The 21521-nt window shown below is 38.7% G+C and overlaps 2 protein-coding genes across 3 annotated transcripts in view; one reads left to right on the top strand and one right to left on the bottom strand.

Annotated features, from left to right (window-relative positions):
• Positions 1-6869, top strand: part of phlpp1 (PH domain and leucine rich repeat protein phosphatase 1) — a 111739-nt gene extending 104870 nt beyond the window's left edge. Inside the window, exons 14-17 of the mRNA XM_015354224.2 lie at positions 1424-1540; positions 2853-3047; positions 3744-3972; positions 4822-6869. Of these exons, the coding sequence (XP_015209710.2) occupies positions 1424-1540; positions 2853-3047; positions 3744-3972; positions 4822-6033 (1753 nt within the window). The 3' untranslated portion in view covers positions 6034-6869. The remainder of the gene's footprint in view (positions 1-1423; positions 1541-2852; positions 3048-3743; positions 3973-4821) is intronic.
• Positions 6870-7498: 629 nt separating this feature from the next.
• LOC102684856 (MARVEL domain-containing protein 3) lies at positions 7499-19006 on the bottom strand. Of its 2 annotated transcripts, none has more exons than XM_006634276.3 (4): positions 18899-19006; positions 15914-16098; positions 14090-14205; positions 7499-11164 (listed from the first exon to the last, which is right to left on the bottom strand). In XM_006634276.3, exons 2-4 carry the CDS (start codon positions 16018-16020, stop codon positions 10503-10505), a joined length of 885 nt encoding a protein of 294 aa, XP_006634339.2. In that variant the 5' UTR covers positions 16021-16098; positions 18899-19006; the 3' UTR covers positions 7499-10502. The 2 variants fall into 2 exon arrangements, with proteins under 2 accessions (XP_006634339.2, XP_015209586.2); XM_015354100.2 differs by lacking the exon at positions 18899-19006 and adding an exon at positions 18746-18877.
• Positions 19007-21521: the final 2515 nt, after the last annotated feature.

Genomic DNA, 21521 nt, shown 5'->3' with positions numbered 1-21521 from the left:
CTGAAAGAAAGGCTGAATAGTTAAGATTGCAAAAGTATTCCAACTCTTTGCTGTATCAGGCCTTAATTAATTTATTATTCCCTTAATGAGCCTGTATGTGCAATAATATTGTTTCTCATTGTTTTAGAATAAACACACTTGTCTCTGTGAGGATCCTTGGTCAGGGATTGAAATTCAAGCAAAGACTCAACCGTAAAGACTTATGTTTTCAAAGCAAGGCAGAGATAAAGCCCAGATCAAGAAAAAGATACTAATAATAATAATAATTGCTTACACTTATATAACGCTTTTCTGGACACTCCACTCAAAGCGCTTTACAGGTAATGGAGACTCCCTTCCACCACCACCAATGTGCAGCATCCACCTGGATGATGCGACGGCAGCCGTAGTGCGCCAGAACGCTCACCACACATCAGATATCAGTGGGAGGAGAGCAGAGTAATGAAGCCAATTCATAGATGGGGATTATTAGGAGGCCATGATTGGTAATGACCACAGAGAGTCAGGACCTCGGTTTTACGTCTCATCCGAAGGACGGCGCCTGTTTACAGTATAGTGTCCACGTCACTATACTGCGGCATTAGGACCCACATGGACCGCAGGGTGAGCGCCCCCTGCTGGCCCCACTAACACCTCTTCCAGCAGCAACCTTAGTTTTTCCCAGGAAGTCTCCCATCCAGGTACTGACCAGGCTCACACCTGCTTAGCTTCAGTGGGTTGCCAGTTGTGAGTTGCGGGGTGATATGGCTGCTAATGTATACCCTTGTATAAGGGTACTAACAACCCTGAATAACTCTGTAAGCACAATATACTAATTCATCAAGAATTGAAAGATGCATCATAACATTCTAGATCAGGCTGCCCCTCTACACTGAGCAGCAAGGAAATGGTTGAGGGATGCGAACATATGGCAGAAGGTCTTATTGTCACACAAGACAAAATTGGAACTTTGTGCCTAAATGCATCTGATGCAAACCCATCACGGTACATCATTCTGTTAACACCTACTGTCAAGCATGGTGATGGCAGCAGTGTTTTAGCTCCTCTTCTCAACAGCAGGGACTACAGACAAGATTTCAAAACCAATTATAATAGATGGGCCAGCAGTACTGGCATATCATAGAGGAAATCCTGCTTCAGACTTAAAACTCAGGCAGAAAGTCACCTTTCAGTAGGACAGGATTCCAAAGCGCATTGCCAAAGCTACACTAGAATTGTACACTACACTGTCCAATGAGAAAGTGGCCCAGTCGGAGACCTGACGATTATGTACTTTTCAACACATTGCCCTTATATGAAATTGCTAAGTGTTTGTGAATATTTGATTACAAAATTGGTAATAAGTAAATTGTCTTAATCTTTTTTTGTTTCGGATTTCTCCCATTTCCACACTCATCTCAAATTTGCCTGTTTCCCTCCATAGTAACATTCGTTGTTTTAAGATCGACCAGCCCCCCACCTCTTTCTCAGCAAGTGAAGCTCCGGGAGCCCCAGCAGTTTGGAGTCATGGCTATACAGAGGCTTCTGGCATCAAGAACAAGTGAGTGTTTTTTTGGTTAACATATTGCCACTTGTTCTTTGAGGCTCAGGCATCATTTCGTCGTAAGGACCCACTTTTCTCGTGTGAAAGTTGTTTCAGGACTTGTGATGACTGCAGAAGTGTTTGACACTAAAAGTTATATTTGTTGAAGAAGGCCCAGTCAGCACCAATAAAAGAGATATTTTCCTTTTGTGGCAGTGTTGCTAGGAGACGGAGGTAGCTGACACATAACATCTATATAAGTATTCAGTCCTTCCAAAAGAAGCAGTGTTTAAATGCACCTCGACTCCCTGAAAAGCCTCTTTCTCTCTCACTGGTACAAGCTCACCAAAGAGAAACCGGATGCAGCAGAAGAAAGAGAAACACTTGAGAGATTAATATTTGTTGCTTAACAAAGCAAAATTAAAGCACAGGTTGTCAGGGTTACTTGTCCAAGTGCTTATAGAGACATACTAGAATTCAAGAAAACTACAACTTTCGTGTTGTACATTAAAATGTACACACACTTCAGAATACTTTAGATTTGTTTTTTTATGTCTTAGTAAAACTATCTAAGAGTATTTCTAAATTAAACTATATTATGGACCTGCTGAAGTGGTTAAACCCATTAATCAACAAAAAAAGGTCAAACATTTTTAGATACAGTAAAGCTCCTGGATTTCAGGTTTATCCTAATACATTTTCTGGAGTCGAACTGAATTTCTGTCAGCTTGGTTTCATATCTTTGTGATTTGTTGAAAAACAATATTTAGTTTTGTAGTTATCCAGTCCTTCTAAATTAGGTTTTTATCGATTGAAAGAAGGGAGATGAAGGGTTATCCACTATAGAAAGTCCCTAGCTTTTTCAGAAAAGGGGTTGCTATAGTTAAATAAAACACGTTAAGCAATGAAAAATATCTTTGGGTGTATTTTGCAGATTAAAGCTGATTTTGTTAATCATTTGAACATTAAATTTTCAAGTTACATTTTCCCCGTTTCTTATTGCCCCACTTTTAGAAAATCATGGCAAAAAATAACAGCCGTGTAAATGTAACAGAAGCGGGGAAAAAAGCCAGTTTAGAGTTTAACTAAATTAAAAAGACGTGTTCTGTTATGAAACTGATTTAGAATATATTAGAATGAAATGTATTAACCAGAAAACCATAGTTTTAGTGCCCTAACGTTGGTTCAGGAAAAGCTTTCCAACATCTGTTAATCTGCAATACTGCAATCATTCTATCCTTTGGAAAGAAACCAAAAAAAATAACAAGTCATCATTCCTGTGGTGGGGAGGATTCCAGAGTGAGAGTGTTGGGTGCTGCTGTCTTTCCAGGCTGTGTGTGGCGGCTCTGTCAGTCAATAACTTCTGTGAGAACCGGGAGGCCCTTTATGGGGTGTTCGATGGGGACCGCAATGTGGAGGTGCCTTACCTCCTGCAGTGCACCATGAGCGACGTGCTGGCCGAGGAGCTGCACAAGAGCAAGAGCGAGGAAGAGTACATGACCAGCACCTTCCTCGTCACACAAAGGTACCTTTCTAGGGCTGGAGCTCAGCCACTGTTCACCCCGACACTGATTTAACTCCGTGAACAACCTCACCCAGATAGAAAGCTATGTATATGTGACATGAATCCACCCATCATACTTGAATTGCCATTTATTTGTCCGCATGTAAACAATATTGAAGAGGTGTTTCAGTCAGGGGTAAGAAGACAGTTCTTCTGTTGTTGTTCTTGCATTTTTACTTAAGCATTGTACTAAAATCTCATACTGTATGTTCTATATCACATGCAAAGAAAAACTTTAAAATGGTAACTTTCAATTTTATACATTTTGTAATGCTACAATTATTATTAATAATAAAAAATATTACTATTTCCCTTTTAAAGATAATCATAAACACTAATGTTTACTAACATTATTTTTCCAAATGCACAAAGTTACTAGAACCACTTTGGAAACTGTAGAGTAGGCTTTACCTATTAGTGCTAGTTGCTTGAATTAATCAGAAATAATTGACAGTTACAAACCAGGTAGACCATACCCAACAGTGCAGATCAAACTGGGTTCACCAGAGAGTTATAACTATAGAACTGCTCTTTTTATGAGCTGCTGTTCTCTTGACCTGACATAAACACTGTTCATCAGTCTTACCTGAGCTGTCCTTCTTGTTGGTCAATGAAGTGTATGTTAGTAAGCACATTTGCAAACCTTTTTCCCTGCAGGAAGCTGGGAACGGCAGGACAGAAACTTGGCGGCTCAGCTGTCCTGTGCCACATCAAACATGATCCAACAGACCCTGGGGGCTGCTTCACCCTGACTGCGGCCAATGTGGGGAAGTGCCAAGCTATTCTGTGTCGAGATGGCAAGCCCTTGCCCCTGTCTGCTCTGCACACTGTCAGCTGTGAGGACGAGCTCAAGAGGATCAAGCAGCACAAAGCCATAGTCACTGAGGTAAAGTGGTAGAGAATACTAAGAATAAGTATTTGGCACTCGTCTAGACTAGTGTATTATTCGCATCCACGTTTGCAGTCGTCATTTAATTCAGTAAGCCTCTTACTGCTGCCAGATTATTATTAAGTTTTGTTAAGTTCTTCATTCTTGTAAGTAAAATCATTCTCCAGTTGCTACATGGCCTTTACCTTTGTGCTGGCATTTTTTGCATTTACTGCATTTTTTTTTAACAGCCTTCTTTCGAGGGACTGGCATGAATTTTCTGAGCTGCTAAATGGAGAGTCTTGCACAGGGTCCATTATGTCAATGGTGTTCAGATGAATAAATGAAGATGCGATTTATGGACTATTACTTTCTTAGTAGAGTGTGTTCCCAATCACAACGGCAGTTCACCGTTGCATGTTTTTGCCTCTCAAATATGTAAACTGAGTGATACTGGTAAAGCGAATACCGAGACTAAAAGTGAAGGAAGTGAAAGAGAATTCAGTGATAAAGCTGAAACATTTTATTTTGTTTTGGTAATAGTTTGAGTAGAATTATATTGGTGAAGTTCATAACTTAATAATCACAAATTAGAATTGTTGGGAAAAGAACAAAGGTCAAATAAAGCTCCATTATAACAGTAATCTAGTCTTAGATATCGATTTATCCGTTGCTGTTGCTTTAAAGTATGTAATTAATAATATAGTCATAGATAGTTGATTGTGAGAAAACTTCTTTGCACTGCTTTAGATTTTACGTATAATTTGTGAGAAAAAAACATGACTTCTAAGCTTTGAGAGAGAAAAAACATTTAGTTTGTAGAAAGAGCTAAATATTGCTTGGTTTTTTCTTTGTTTCTCACCACAGGACAACAAAGTGAATGGAGTGACAGACTCCACCAGGATTATGGGCTACTCCTTTCTTTACCCTTCGGTTATCCCTCGTCCTCATGTCCAGACAGTTACACTCACACCCCAGGATGAGTTCTTCATCCTGGGCAGCCGGGGCCTGTGGGACAGTGTGTCACCTGCAGAGGCCGTGGAGGCAGTGCGTAATGTGCCAGATGCCCTAGCAGCTGCCAAGAAACTGTGTACACTGGCACAGGGCTACGGCTGCAATGACAGCATCAGTGCGGTGGTAGTGCAACTCAATGTCACCGAGGACTGCTGCTGCTGCTGTGAACTCAACGGCTTACCACCCCCTAGCCCTGGCATCTTCCCCCCCTCCGTCAGTGTGGTCATTAAGGACCGGCCCGCAGCACCCGACAACCTGGGTATGCCCTCTTCCAGCAGCGAGATCAGCAGCGAGATCTCTACCTCCGAGATGAGCAGCGAGGTGGGATCCACCGCCTCCGACGAGCCCCCACAGAGTGCCATCCTCAACGACCACCATGGCGGCACGGCCTGCGCCTCTGAGCAGCGCTGTTGCACTCTGCATCCTGTCTGCCTGTCCAGCTCCTTCCAGCGCCAGCTCTCCAGCGCCACCTTCTCCAGTGCTTTCTCCGACAATGGTCTTGACAGCGAAGATGAGGAGCCCATCGCTGGCGTCTTCTCCAACGGCAGTAGAGTGGAGGTGGAGGTGGACATCCACTGTCTGCGTGCCAGGGAAAAGGCCCTGTCTTCATCGTCTTCTTCCTGCCCCTCTCAAGCCCCACCAGTGCCAGCAGCCCTTGAGGCTTGTGATGAGGGCATTGTCATCAGTGCCAACGAGGAGGAGCTGACTGGGGTGCCAGACAGGACACTGACTTTTAGACTGCAAGGAGAGGGGGCCAGCTGGGCAGGGAGCTTAAGAAGGAAAGGGGGCGACTGCTATGGTGGAACCCTTGGCAAGCGGCGTGGGAATGGCTCTGTGGCCCCCCAAGAGAAAAGCCACAACCTTATCGAAGTAGCAGCAGATGCCCCCACAAAAAAGACTGGGGGTTATTTTGCAGCCCCAGCCCAACCCGATCCTGATGACCAGTTCATTATACCTCCAGAGCTGGAGGAAGAGGTGAAGGAGATCATGAAACAGCACCAAGAGCAGCAGCAGAGGCAGTATCAAGTGGACCAAATGCCAGACTACTACGATACACCTCTGTGAGGCCAGCAGATACCTGGTGAAGACCACCTTTGGGGGCCATTGGGCAGGATAGATAAGAACAACAGAATATTTTTGTCCTTTTTAGATTCTAACACCTGCCCCCAAGCGTAAAATATACACTGCATTATTTTTGGACATCAACACTAGTTTCCTTGAGTTAATGCTTCACAAAATAAATAAGGTTAATATAATTTTATTTTTTTTCTTATCATATCATTTTATGTAATAAGAATACGCTGAAAGGCACTTTTAAAAAATACGGAACCTTTTGTTTGTTTTAAAAATAAAAATGTTAAATAGTTAATACCACGTTTAACTGTTAGTTAGTGCTGTTAATATTGTTAGTGCTGTTAATATTATTTTCAGAAATCATGGCTTTTGGCTTATAAAAAGTCATAGAAATTTATAGAAATATAAAGACTAACTCCTAGGAGTTGCTTACTCTTTACCGTGACTTAGTCACTGAATTTTACTAATCTTCTCTGAGAGAAAAGGTGATTTTTTCCAATTATTGTAAATAGGATTAATGTTGCATCTAAGGAAAATGAGATATTTGGAACACAGTTCAAGTACTGTGTCTGGAGACAGAATTGCGGAGTGCTGGCTACCAAACAGCATGGTAAAGATCCAGGACTGACGTTCAGCCAGGCTGTTTGTTCCCTGTCCCTATCCTTCCCACACTAACATGCACTTGATGTCTTGTCTCCCTTAGTTCCGCCACACCAGCATGACTGTATACAGTTCACTAATGCGAAAACGTTACCTACAAGTTGTATTGAAGCAAAACACACAAAAAGTTCCATTTTTGTTATAATAAATCTAAAATTTACAAATAATACATTTGTGTCTTTTATTTTCTTCCTCAGTCACACTTTGGACAGTGTGGCCACAGAGTTAACACCCGGAACCTTTATCTCCTTAAACTATTGGATACAGTTTATGGAGGATGAGGACTTGTCAGTCATACCCAATTACTTAATAATGTGTGCTTTGAATATGTCAAATCAAGAAAATGTTGCCAGAGAAGGAATCCTTCATTAGTGCTAAAACAGCCCTGTTAATTTCTGCTGCCACTGAACTTTATACTTCGCTGCCACACAGAGTTGCATTGCTGGCATTGCACCTTGGCAAGTAGCCAAGACCTTTTTACAGCCATTAAAAAGTGAATTTCTCTTGCAATTAATGTGATGAAACTGCTCTATTGATATTTTATGTTGTAATTTTTGCTGAGGAAAATTAATGCTGTTAATGAACAAGTGATAGTAGGGGCCAGATTGTAACCTCTTTCTCCATTTCCATTTGTGATTTAGCCATTTCTAATATCGAGTTGTTCTGTACCAGTTTAAAAGTACTGTATTTTTACTAAGCTGCACTTTTTAATCTGCAATGCAATGAACGGTATAAAGAGCATTAAGCCAAATACTGAATTAGAATTGCAAAAGACTCACAAAGGCACCATGAAATGTCATTTTCAACATTTTATTGAACAGTCGTGACACAGGTAAATTCATTATGCAGATTTTGACATTTGTCATCAACAAAGTTGATCAACAGGCTAGTAGGGAGTTTGTCCAGTGTACTGCAAGCCAGCTTTCTATCCGGCTGCCGATTCACTTCTATACCTTTAGTAGAGCCTTGACAAACACGTGTCCATTCTCTGGTCTGGTTGAGATTTCAGTGTTATACATCATCCCAGCTCATCCCACAAGTGGTGCTCATACCTGGAGAGTAGGGCATTTACATCTTAACCCTCACATTCTCAACTCACACAAGAATGCGGTTGTTATAGTAGCACCAGAGGACTTTTGTTACCCTGCTAGCAAATTGTTTTGATAGGAATAGATGTAAGAGAGGTCCCAGGACTACATAAAAGCAGCACCATGCGGTTTCGCTTAGAAAACAGACACTCCAAGACCATCACACCTAGACCACTCCCATTGAATTGGTCTATTATAGACAAAGGTTAGCATACTGGCTCCATATTTGCTATCATCCATCAGAGAGGCTAACGCAAATCTCTTGATTCATAACTGAAGAAGACCAGGTTCCATTGCTGGTGAATCTACCTTAGCTGGCTTTCTCCAGCTTCTAACATACCAAAGACACAAAAGACATGGATCTCCTTGAGTAACAGGTGTATTTTTCCTTTGCTTTTCCTTTTTTGATTTTACCTGGCTGGACATTCTACAAAATTGCCATTGTATCTACCCAATCATCTCCTTAATGAGGCGATTTAGAGTTTATGCAACATCCAAAGGCACTCAAGTGCAGCAGAGTCTGTCATTAATCAAAATGATGCAATATGTTTTTTTTTGTTTTGTTTTAATGTGAGATGTAGTGTGTCAGTGTGCATAAAATGAGTAAATATTTGCTAAAGTTTTGGAAATAAAATCAGTGGAGGAAGCTCTATCCATGTTAAAGAAAATGAATATCAGCAGACAAAATAAGTCATCACCAACTCATGAAATGCAAGGCTTGTGAGGGATTTCTGATTAATTCTGATTAATGTTATAGACAGATTAAAATATTTAATTTCAGCACAAATTTCATAACGTTTTAATTACAAAATCAAATTCCTGCTGATGCACCTGCCACATCAGTGCCTCATGGCGAGAAAAAAGGATGAAGTCTGATTCACAGTGAGAACTGTGGATTTCAGTGTTGTACAAGTACGCTGATCTTCTCAGCCTTACCAGTTTTCCCACTGATTCTTGAAAACCATGCAGAATACCATCCTGCATTGCTTGGTGACTATCCCATCAGAATTCAGCAGACTGCCACACCAGTAAGTTTACCTTGACTGCAATAGTTTCATACAAGTGGTTTTTCAAGCTGTCCAAAATTAAGCAATAACAGGATAAGCTTACCTTACATTTTGGACATATGGACTGACCTTGTTTTAAAGTTTATACAGCATATTTAATTTATATATGTAATGTATTTTAACAATTAACTGGTCTTGAATAAAAACAGCCATGGCTGCATGCAACTGTGGGGCAAAGGTTTGCATGCAAGAAATTATATTTCTTTGTTGCATTTTCATTGATATCAGAACTACTTTAAGAATTAAAGATTTGAATAGCAACACTATAGTCAAGTACAACGAAGTAGTTCTGGTAGTGCAAGTTACTAAATAGAATTGAGAAATTTTAAATTGTTTATTAAATCATGACTGAGAAAATCAAAGTGCACATTTTTAATTTATTAAGGATAAGAATCAATACATTCTTATTAAAATATGAAAAGATTAAAGTTGTAGTCTATAAATTTTAAAATTAGAAAATGGAACTTTAATTATCAGTGGGTTATTTAAAATCTTTACACAGGATTTCAAAATGGAATGGTATCATAATGGAATATTACTGTATATTGGATATTCTGTTTGCCTTTACAGTCATCAAGACCTTTTTCTGAAATATGAAAATGTGGATGTGACATTTTAGCTTCCCCAGAGTGTGGAAAATTGCATTATATTATCAAAAGCTTATGTGGATATGTACATATCCATATCCAACTTATGTTAAAAGTGCTGTACTTTTGTAGAAAATATGTTATAATGGAGAGATTTGGGTACGGACAGGGAGCTTAATGTGATCTTGCTACACTGTATTGAATAGCCAGGATAACATGTTACTCTGTTTTAAACACAGACTTGCAAACAAAGTTGCATTAATGCAAGAATGCTTACAAGAAGCAAAAACAACAACTTTGCCATAGTTTTGTCAGAGGATAAACATTACAAGTGCACTTCACATACCCATCTAGTAGTAGTTTTAATATGTATTATGTCAAAACAGTTGCCATTAGTATCCATCCTTCAATTTCTAACCATTTCAATTAAAAGTACCATAACCAAGAAATTATGAGAGGTATAATAAGAGTGATATGAACAGAAAAACAAAAATGTCCTTTTTATCATTTCAAATACAATAGTTAAATTTCCAAGACTATTTACAACAGGTAAAAAAATAATTGTATTTTCTACACCCACGATATGTTATTTGTTTGGTACACAGATATTTAGAAAATCCATTAGTTCTCAATTTCTTATATAGAGAGATCTCTTATGAGGTTATTGCAACACATTTTAACTGCTGTATGGTGTTTTATCAGTTTGATTCCATCTGGCCTAATAATTGTAAGTACCCATACACACAGAAATCCTACACGTCTTCAAACAATTCTGGACAATTCTAGGAATTCTGCAGTTTAAGATGAAAAGACTTCTCCAATAACAGAAGAAAAATCATAATTTAGGGACTTTCCATGATCAATGAGGTATGATAATAGGACAGTGCAAATGACAAATTGCTTTAGTTAAAAAGTCTTTAAAATGCTAAATGCAAGTGACTATAAATCTTACAAGTTTTGTTAAGTTCCACTATTGCATGCTTTTTGTGTAAAAACAGTTCACAGAAGCTAGGCATCTTCGAAGAGAACATACATTAAAGAAATTAGATTTACCTGGCCTACACAGCTGTGTTGCCAGAATGTACGGCTTCTGGATAGTTATCACTGCTCAGTGTGTGGGGTCTACTGGTGCGTCTGTCCTGATGATAACGCTTAAGAAACTGGATGGCCTTGGCGCAGAAGAAGCAACCCACTGCATACAGGATAACTGTGATCAGACTGAAGAGGGCCACAGCAGCATCTGCTCCCTGCACATCACAGTTCATCCAGGTGTAGCCTTGGCGGGCGTACAGCCTCTCTCTCTTCTTGCACACGTCTGTGGCGTTGACTTGGATGACAAAGTGGAGATAGAGCCCGACAGCCACCACGTAGGCCACTGCGCCTATCAGCTGGAAGAAGAACTGTGCTACCAGGAGCTTCATAGAGGTGCGATGAAGTGGTTTGGTCCCGGATACCACAAAAAGCAGAGAGATTGCAGCATTGGTTAGGCTGAAGGCCACCCCACCGTAGATGCCTGGAGCCCGCAACTGGCTGTATTGCATATCCAAGTCACGAACCTGCTGCAGCTCCGTACCCTCAAAGGGGCTATAGGCAGAGTTGATGCTGAAGCTGCCCCCAGCCAGGCCCCCCATCGATGACATCCCGGACATCACAGCCTGCGAGGCAGCCACACAGATCAGCACCAAGATGTTGGTCAGGACTGCGCACAGCATCATGATGCCTACAGGAAATATAACAAAGTGCTGTCTTCCGCAACGTAACGATAAAACCAGGTACTGTCCTTAAATACATGCTGCTGATCTACTATGTTTCATGCAAGATTCCAGTGAAAGAGGCTTAAGAACTAGGATGTGTATTACATTTGACTAAAGGTTTAGGTTAACTCTGCTGATAATCAGACATGTAATAAACCAATCCAGGGTTTTGTGCAAGGCCCTTCAAGCATTTTAAACAAATTTTTCAATGTAACCGTGTGTTCTATGAACTTGTACTCAGAGTGGCAAGACATCTTTTGGGAATGACACAGTAATTTGAAGAGATAAAGCTATTATCCACACATCTGTAAATTTCAGAACTTTAGAACTTTTAAAACTAAGGCCAAACCTAGCTCTATCTATGTGACACATTTTTAACTTTTACTCACTGATGATTAGAACTTTGAATACTATATGTGGGAAAAAAATGTGAAAATATAAAAGGTACAAAAACTTTAAGGTTAATGGTCTCAAAATGGGAGTAGTCTCCTTTCACTTCCACATATTGTCTGGAAGATATAAATGTGTAAGCAAAATCTAAATCTTTAGGTCCTTTTTCAAGTTTAGTGTTTATCCTCCATTTTTTGCGACCTGCATAATCTGCGCTTGTGTACACTAAAACACTATCGGCCTGGTAATTGCCCTGTCTTGACTTTTATCAGAATTATAACAACCTTTTTTTCCTATACTATGAAAAATGTGTGCATACAGTAGAAACAAATGTGAAATTTAAAATATCCATGGCATTTGAAAGAGTTAGACTGTCCAGTGTTGTTATTTGTCATAAGGTCTAACTATTTTATCTTTGTTCACTGATTTTTACAGCTATTTATCTGATATTTTTTTATTTGAACACTGAATATTTGATTCTTTCACAAAATGTTTAAACCCCAGCTCATTTGACTCTTCTCATATACAAATCTGGAAGACAACTGGGGACCAGCATAGATAAGCAGTCCTGCGGGTGTTTAGTAAGCTTAAAACCCTTGTCTGAGAAGTATATTTAAGACCTCCATGTTACAAGCTCATCTTGGATTCAAGGCTGAGGAATTTCACTTAATACATTCTTCTGGCATTATAAGATAGCTTTGAAATTTTGACTGCATCATTTTGGCTTTCAAAATATTCATACACATTTTAAATGTATTTTAATTCTCTTTCTAGTTACTGAATTAAAAAATGCAAGAGAGCAGTATCTGTCTCTTGTGGGAAAAAAATATAATTGTTTAATGTTTTGGAAGAGCTAGTATAAACTAGAGAAACAGGAAAAATCCCGGAGAAAAGGATTAAGGACCTAAAGCCTCTCTGTCCTTAAACTCTACTTGAAGGAGTAGCTTTGATCTGATCCCGATGAAGAAAGCTTCCTTCTCTGGCTCTGCATTTTGAGTTTTCATTCTCAGTCTCTGATCATCTTAAAAACAGCAAAGGCATACATGCAACTTCTATTCTGTGCAGTCAGAAAAGCAGAATCTAGACATGCATGAAAGAATGTACTGTAATTCTGGATTTCATTATATGACACTAAACTGTGAAATGTAAGGATAAACTAGAAATACTGGCACAGCAGAAGTATTCATCACCTCCCAACGATGTCCTATTTTGTTGAAATACAAATTATACCTACACTTTTTTGCAAGATAATATTTTTATTCAAAACTGTAATTTAATGTTTTAATGGTAAAAAAAATGTCAGCAAAAAATAGTAAAGAGAAAAGTAAAAATCGATAAATAAAATATCAGTCATTATCAGGAAACAGAAAAACAATCATTAAAATTTTTAACCAAAAATAAAATGATATACAAATATTTTTTCATGAGATGTTCCCCTATGACAGAGACTGAGTACAGATATATTTGCATCTCCTTCTTTTAATTAGTGCTATTTAAATGTTAGTCCAAAATGTGAAGACAACAGTCCTTAAGGTTTTATTTCCTACATTCCTGATGCACTTAGTAAGCTATTATACTTGCAAGAGGAGAACCTAAATGAATGCTCTTTTCTTCCTCCTCAAACCTGATATGACTGGTCAATACATGATGTTTAGCATAGTGGGTTTGTGGTACAGAAAAGCCAGTCTGACAGGTTCAGTCTGACATAATACAGCAAGGGAATCTCTGCTGATAGTATCGGTAGGTGTGGTAGCATTACAGTTTTAAAAGCTTTTCCACACAAGCTGTAATGAATCTGCTTCTTAAGAAATGTGAAAATGGGGTGTATAATAAGGGAAATGTATTGGAGGGAATGAGAGGGGATCCAAATTGAAATTCCCATTGATCAGAAAAAGGATCAGTTTGCACATTGTACTACAGATCTACAAAAAGACCAACATGGGGTATAAGAAATACATCAATGCTTGAATATTATTCCCATAATAATGTTCCCTATGTTGAACAGCATATATGGGCTCTATTTATTAAAGAACTAAAACATGAATAGTTTTAATAGTGTTGTTTTCAGCACATAATAGCTTAGTATCACTTTTAAGGAAAGCCTACATCTCATCTAACACAGAACAGACTTCTAGGATTGTTTATTTAAGAACATACAACAGCACAGATATTTAAAATTATCTGACCAGAATTTTATTTTATAAGAATATTTTCTTGAACCCCTAATTTAAGAGAAAATAATTCATCAATAATTCACTACCCTTTCTTTGCACCGTTTCTTTATTAATCTGACACTTTTATCCATTTACTGTATATAGCTGAGCATTTCACTGAAGCAATCTGAGTGATCTACCTTGCTTAAAGTTACAACAGCACCGTACCCATCCAGGATCTGATCATACTGTACTTCCTTCTGGTGACCTAAAACCTTGCCACAACGCCTTCAGTGGCCAGCTAAGCCCCGCAGATAATCCAAGGTACTGTACAAGCCAAGCACTTACCTCTCTGCGAGCAGATGTTGGACCACTTGGACTTATCCTTGTGCTCCACTCTCGGGACTTCATGGGAGTACGTCTGAGGAGGTGTGGAGTTGTGGTAGTAAGGTGGATGTGAAGATCTGTCACAAGGCAGATGAGATTAATTTAAGTTTAGGATTCAGAGAAAGGTCAGATACATCTCCTGTTATAACTGAGGTTCAGCAATTTTGGTCAGTTAAAATAATTTGCAGGAAGCAGTCAAAATTTATACTATGTTTAGCAAATCTGTATTTATAGAAACTTTCGAAACCTGCAGAATGTAAAGAGATTGTCAACCACCAAGATTATGAGTAATCTTCAGATCAAAGGGAAGACCACATCGCCTTCCACACACCAGCAGAAGTAACTTAAAAATGAAAGCATAATCCATTTTATCCATGACAGTGTCACAGCCTCACTAGGCAAGCAATGGGTGCAAGGTGGGATACACCCTGGATGGGACGCCAGTCGAAGATCCACAGACACAACACTCGCTCGCTCGCACACATACCAGGGCCAGTTTTCCCAGAAGCCAATTAATCAACCATTATGTCTTTGGACTGTTGGGGGAAACTGGAACACCCAGAGGACCCCAGTGCTGTGAGGCAGCAAGGCTAACAATGGCACCACTGTGCCACCCAGCAGATATAGTATACTTACCTGTAAAACAATAAATTGAAAATAACTCCACTACTGAAATACTACTGATACCTTGTCACACAAAGAATGTTTTAGTGTTTTAGCTGAATTATATGAACCCCTGCCTGAGAGCTATTTTCAGATCAAAAGTCCAGTAGCTGAGCACACTACATGTCAGGTCCATCAGGTGTCAGCAATACCCTTGGGCATTCATTAAATTGCAGGTTTGGACTGGAGAAGAAGTGCAGAAGAAGAGCAGAAATTAATAGGGTTCAGACCAGTCAAGAACCAGGAAAGGAAAAGTCGTTTGAAGGACTGATTTCCCAATTTAGAATTCAAGTCATGTGATATTACAGATACCTAATAGCACGTGCTTGTCCTACGCACAGCTGTATGCTACTGATGTTGGGAAATTAGGATCTGGGTAGCTGGTTAAATCTGTTCACAAGTGAGTTGGAAGTGGCACAGAGATGCTGACTCTGCAGAGCTCCATTACACTTTTCTTTACTGTGATGAACCTAGTAGTCTGCAATGTGTAGCAGGCATGTTAAGGAAAAATCAGCATTCCGGAATGGGTTTTTGTGATCATCACACTGCAGTGAAGCGTCACTCCGAGACAAGCTTCAATTACCTGAAAGTAAGAGCTAACCATGCATCTTAAAAACTTGTGTTTTTTAATTATTCTGGTGGAGCAAACAGATTTCTCAATATACATGATGTATTACTATACACAATTTAAACAACACCTCCCAGCCTTTGTGGTCTATCCACATTACCTGAAAGGAACATAACTTACTTGGTTACCTGTTTTGTACTCTTTATCTTCCAGTTCTGTTCATCCTTTTTTTGCTTGCATTTTCGAGATAACATGTAAAGTTATTTAGGATATGCACACAGTTTTAAAACTTACATTTTGCCTACTTTCCAGGCCAGTGTTCCAGGTGGTGGTGATGACGATGGTGACCAGAGTTGACAATCATCACTTTTCCTGTTCTTTTGTATATGAACAGGAAGAACTGATGGAGAATTCAAAATGGCTGGACTAAGATTCATTGAGTAGTAGAATGGGTTTGAAGTCTAACGGTACGTTACTTGCAATACATCCTGGCCACTACTGACATATTTAATCAACCACTTACTGATTTTCCAAACCCTGACAGGATTACCCACCTGCTACTGGAATCAGACTTTCCATTCCGTGGATCTCTTCTGTCCCTGTGTACACGGTCGCCATTCCTGTCCCTCTGTCCTCTGCCTACTCGAGATGGTTGGCTCATAGCTGAATATCCCAAGTAAAGGTTGGAATTACCTCAGCTTTCTCCAAGACTGGGTTTTATTCAGACACGTCTTTGTTCCTGTAAAGAAACAGCTCAATTAAAATTAACATTCATGCTGTCGCCTAGTATTAAGCTTGTGGAATAAAATTGCTGCAACCTTTACACCGTATACCTTTTTATCGATGTAGAGAGTGCACATGACAATCATTAACTACTATCATCTCCACAGAGCTGTTCTAAAGTTTTGGGAATCAGCCATATCCAAAGTAAGAATTATGCATGCACAGTATTTTTGTAACTGCAAGAACATTATAATGAATTGACTCTAAGACTATTTGAGGAGTTTTTATTATTGGGTCCTGAAGTTTTGATGATACTTGACCTTTAAGAAATCCATGTAAGCACTTGGTCTGGTGATGACACAATATGGCACTAATTACACATCTAGTCAAAAGACCATTCAAAGGCTAAGCTTTTCTTTCACGTATTAAGAATTCCCATAAAGTATATTCTGTATTATGCCCATTAAATTAAGCAAATGGCTGAAGTGAAATGTTTGTTACGTAAGGTCATATTTTGGATGGTCAATATTGCTTACAGTATACAATGGACTAATCAATTATGTACATATAATATGTTCCTAGTTAACCCCTTTTCACGCAATTGCTCTCATTTAGGACTCCCCAACTAAAACCATTACAGCAGATCAAAATACAAAATCATTATAAATAAATATTTTTTAAGTGATATGGAATTAATGGCAGGCCAACAGACCCACTACAATTTTGATAAAGTAGATCCATTAGTGGAAACAAAAAAGACCACCCCATGATGTTTAGTTCACCAACAGTGTCTTGAAGAATCTGTTTTATACAGTACAGTAGGTGCACATGGGTTCCCAGGAACAAGAAGTGAATGTACACAGGGTGCAATTTCAAAGTGATTTGCAATCATGTTACAATATAGCACAATACAAATTTTATTCGCTAGCATACAGAACTCAAACCAAGTACTTAACTAACATCTATGTTCAATTTGCCTTCTGATTCAACTAGGAAAGTTGCAGACTTTCAGGAATGGGTGGTAGTAGCTCAATTACAATCTCACCTTGCATCTAATGAGCTCTTTTTAATCAGGGTTAAAATGCATCCATAAATAAATTAGGTAATGATTTGCTGATTTTGTTTGACTATGTTAACTAAATATTCTTTCTAGATTTAGGATTCTGGATTTCTTCATTTTTTCACAGTATGAATCATGGCATCCTGCATCACATGGAAAATGATCTAATGATCACTATGACTTCCCTTTATTGGTCTGTCAGGACCGAGTTTGTGAATCCGACATTGTATAAGGTTCAGTACCAGCCTCTTGGTCAGATTATTCATGACATTTATTTGCAGACTAAATCAGTCTCTACTGATGCAGTCTCTAAATGTCACAGGATGCAAAAGACTGCTCTTAAAGTAAACCACGACAAGAATGGGGGTCATTCTTGCAAAGCTGGTGACTTCTGTATTGATTGACAGTGTCAAAGTAAGTGTTTGATGGACATTAAAAATTCTGGTGTTATTCCCATTAGGAAATATAATAATTCTTCACACTGCATAACATTACCATGCTAAAACCCTTGCACAAATAACCTGATGCTGAAATATAGATCCTTTTGTTTAAAGGTTAGAATACAGTACCATATACTGTAATATAAATAGTCTTACAGTGGCTACAATAGCTACAGTATGTCCAGGTTTGTGTTTTGTTTCAAGATGTCTCTGAATAGGCACATAACTCCCATCCTCTGTAAATTGCACTGGCTCTTTGAGACTTTGAGGTTCATCTGCTTTTGTATAAAGCCAGTGAAATGAAATATTTTTTGCATGATTATAGTCAAATCCCTTTTCTTTTAAAGATCGAGCACCAGGCTGCACAATAGGTCATTCTCCTGCAAAGCACAACATCTGGAGAACCCATTACCTAAATCCACTAGAGACTCTTACTGTTCACATTTTCAAAACATAGTTTGTGTGCTATTGTGTAGCACCTTGAAAATTACACATTACAAATCTCGATTCACATATCCAGCATCCACATTTTACTAAAATGAGAACAAGACATGGATCAGAAAAGGTATCTGTCAATAAGATCCAGTGATAGTACCGCCAAAAATACAGTAATATTATGTTTTGACAACGAGTATGTACAGTAGTAGGCTCAATAACTGAATATTAATGTAATAGTCTACAAAGGTTTGATTGGATGATTAATAAGACATTCAGACAGTACAAGAAAAAAAGGCTTCAGACGAAGCTTCAGATTTCCGCATAGATCTATGCAGTAATTTCTCAGATAAGTGGTGTCAATAAAGAAAAAAAAGAACAAACACATGTATCACTAAGAGAAAACTCCAGCTCATACAAAACGGAAAATCAGAATTTAAATCGATAACAAGTGTAAAGTTAAACATAAACACGTCTGGAGCCACAGAAAAGGAGTGTGATAACTGGAAAGATACAACTTTAAAAAATGGTATTATCACGATGAACTGCAGGGTTTGTTTTCCAGGACATTTGTGAAACTGTTTCGGCTTCTCATCTAAAATAACAATGCAAGAAAAAAATTAAATAGTAATTTAATAGAATAACCACACTTTACCAATCTTATAAACAGCACAACACACGCTTGTAAACATGCAACATCGGAGTGCACAGCTCGGTTTCGCCCTTACCCATTGAACACCTGTGTTATTTGTCACGCCCAATTCGCCAGACAATTTACTTCCCCTAACTAAATTCGCGTTTGACTTCGAAGGGTGAAGGAAATATGCCGTCGACACGCCATTAAAGCCTACCAGTTTTAAAACACCACCTGTACGACTTACCTGCTTAGTTATTCTTCAGGGCCAAAAACTTTTCACCGAGTTCCCGTGATTACCTGTGTCTCTGCAACTCCTCCCACTGTAGTAATGAAGACTGGTGGGTGAGGGGCAGGTCAGTAGTGAGAATGCAGTGTCGGAGGAATAGGGAACTGTGCTGGGTAGCTGCCTGCTTCCCCAGCTTAATTAGCATGTACGACTAAAAACAGCCCACTTGTTCAGAAAGATCACAATTTCCCATTGTTCTGATTGTCCGGCTTCAAGGATTCGTCTCTGGACTTCTCTAGATTTCTAGTTTTCACCACGGGCTCTGCTGAACAGCAACATTTTAAAAAGACCATATTTAATATTTGAATACTCAAGGATCTTAAAATGGGTTTCGAACTTTTGCCATTCATTCTCAAGTGATTCAACTAGGAGAGTCGTTCTAAATAAGTGTCTCATATAAATTGCAAGACAAAAAAGTAAATTCTGTTTAGAAATCCAAAATGGAGATTTGCACCTGTAAAATGTAGTGAGGATAGTTGAAGATTTTTTTTCAAAAAAGGTGCTGTTGTGCCTTCTTTATAGCTCCAGTTACATGCTGGGACCATGTTAAATCATTAGTAATGAAGGTACCCAGGAACTTGAAGCTGCTTACCCTCTCTACAGCCACCCTATTGATGTGAATAGGGGTATGGTCCCTGCCCCGCTTTCTAAAATCGACAACCAACTCTTTGGTTTTGCTGACGTTGAGGGAGAGATTATTGTCAATGTACCACTTCACCAGGTTCCTGACCTCACCCCTATAGGCTGTATCATCTTTATTTGTGATTCGGCCAATGATGGTAGTGTCAACAGGATATTTGTAGATGCAGTTGGAACTGTGTCTGGCCACACAATCGTGGGTAAGCAAGGAAAACAGCAGGGGGCTAAACACACAGCCCTGAGGGGCACCTATATGAATGGTCAGCATGGAAGAAAGCTTTCCATCGACCATCACAGTCTGCCAGTCAGGAAGTCCAGAATCCAGCTGCATAGAGGTGCTGATGCCCAGGTCATTAAGCTTGCTGATTAGTCTGGATGGAACTATAGTATTAAAGGCAGAGCTGTAATCAATGAATAGCATTCTCACATACAGTATGTGTCTTTATCGTCCAATTGAGCCAAGTCAGTGTGAAGAGCCAGGGAAATAACATCACCAGCATTTGTGTCAGTTCCTTCTTCACTGCAAAATGAAAAAACACAGTTTGAGAGCCCAAGATTGCCAGAATCTTAAATGAGTTATCTTTACATTTAGCCTTTTATTGATTTTTTCTTTATATATTGTCGACTTAACACACAGAAACCTAAATGCTTTTTGATTACTTTATAAACCTACTGTAGATTATAAGTACAGTATGTTTCTTGTTAGCAGTACTATTACGTCTACTTCTGTGCATCGCTGGTGGATTAATATACACACCATAGTTGTAAATTTGAACTGATGTTGTAGTCATTAACATCCATAATCTATTGTATTTGTGAGTGTAGACATTTTTGAAGCTCACCATTACTAAACTTGCATCGGTCTCTTCCTTGAAAAACCTAAGAAAATCAATAAGCAGAAACAACTAACGTGGTAGTTTTTGCAAATGGCCTTCAATTGAAATAGCCATTCCTTAAATTAGCATTCCTAGACTCCACTCACATTCTGTAATGGAAATGAAGAGTAATAGAATCTGAGAGAGACAAGAAGGTGCCTTCACATTGTATGCGAGTGTCATTCTAAATATTTTTGGCATATTTTTAAAACAAATATTTTATCCTAATGTGAAACTGTTTTGGTTATCCTGTGATAAAGAATATTCCCTTTTAGTCAGAGGGCTGCATGGCAGTGCAGTACGTAGCACTGCTGGCTTGCAGTGCTAGGGCCCTGGGTTCAGTTCCTGGGGTGCGATTTGCTATTAGATTTTATCAGTCATTTCACCTGACTATACAGTGCCATCCAGAAGTAGCAACAAAGTCAAAACTTTGCTTTAAAATCAAGAAATGACATTGACGTGAATGATAAGTACAATATCATATACATTTTTTACTGTAATTCTATCCACTGTATTATCCATTTGATTGTATTAGAACAAAACTATACGGTACGTTGTGTCGCTCCAAGTTTTGTCCAGTAAATTGAAGTAATGAGACACATTCACTTTAAATTTCAGAATACAAAGGTCAGTATTTGGTTTCATATCCTTTTGATGTGATAACTGCATTAAATCACCTGTTTTACTGTATTTCCAAATAGACTCTAATCTGACATTTCTGTTGACAGTGCTTTTAAGAGTTTTAGATCTTGCAGTATTGCATAGAATATTGTCTTTGTAATTAACACAAAGGATTGTGATAATTTCACCCCTGCACTCTGAAGGTTGTTGATGACTTCGTAGACATTTTTTTTAGGGTTTTCTTTGACAACTCTACTTATTTTTTGTCTTCATCAAGGTTTTTTTTGTCAGCCAATTATTATCTCAATATTTGGAACAAAGAGGTTCAGCACTGGTAGAGTAAAATTGACTTTGGAACTGTACTCATTATTTTATCATGGAAAATAATTAATAGAGTATTATTATCACAGTTAAATTGTCAGGTTAGTCCAAAAATTTTAGGGGAC

The sequence above is a fragment of the Lepisosteus oculatus genome, chromosome 6 (genome assembly GCF_040954835.1).
Source record: "Lepisosteus oculatus isolate fLepOcu1 chromosome 6, fLepOcu1.hap2, whole genome shotgun sequence".
NCBI classification, from domain to species: Eukaryota; Metazoa; Chordata; class Actinopteri; order Semionotiformes; family Lepisosteidae; genus Lepisosteus; species Lepisosteus oculatus.
The sequence above is the reverse complement of the archived record's forward strand: the minus strand, read 5'-3'. Positions and strand labels throughout refer to the sequence as shown.

Bases quoted from the DNA above. Each gene is read 5' to 3' on its own strand.
- LOC102684856 (XM_006634276.3), bottom strand. From the start codon at position 16,020: ATGAGCCAACCATCTCGAGTAGGCAGAGGACAGAGGGACAGGAATGGC. The intron at 14,206-15,913 runs GTGGGTAATCCT...GCCTTGTGACAG, and splicing joins AAGTCTGATTCCAGTAGCAG to ATCTTCACATCCACCTTACT. The intron at 11,165-14,089 runs GTAAGTGCTTGG...TATTTCCTGTAG, and splicing joins CAACATCTGCTCGCAGAGAG to GCATCATGATGCTGTGCGCA.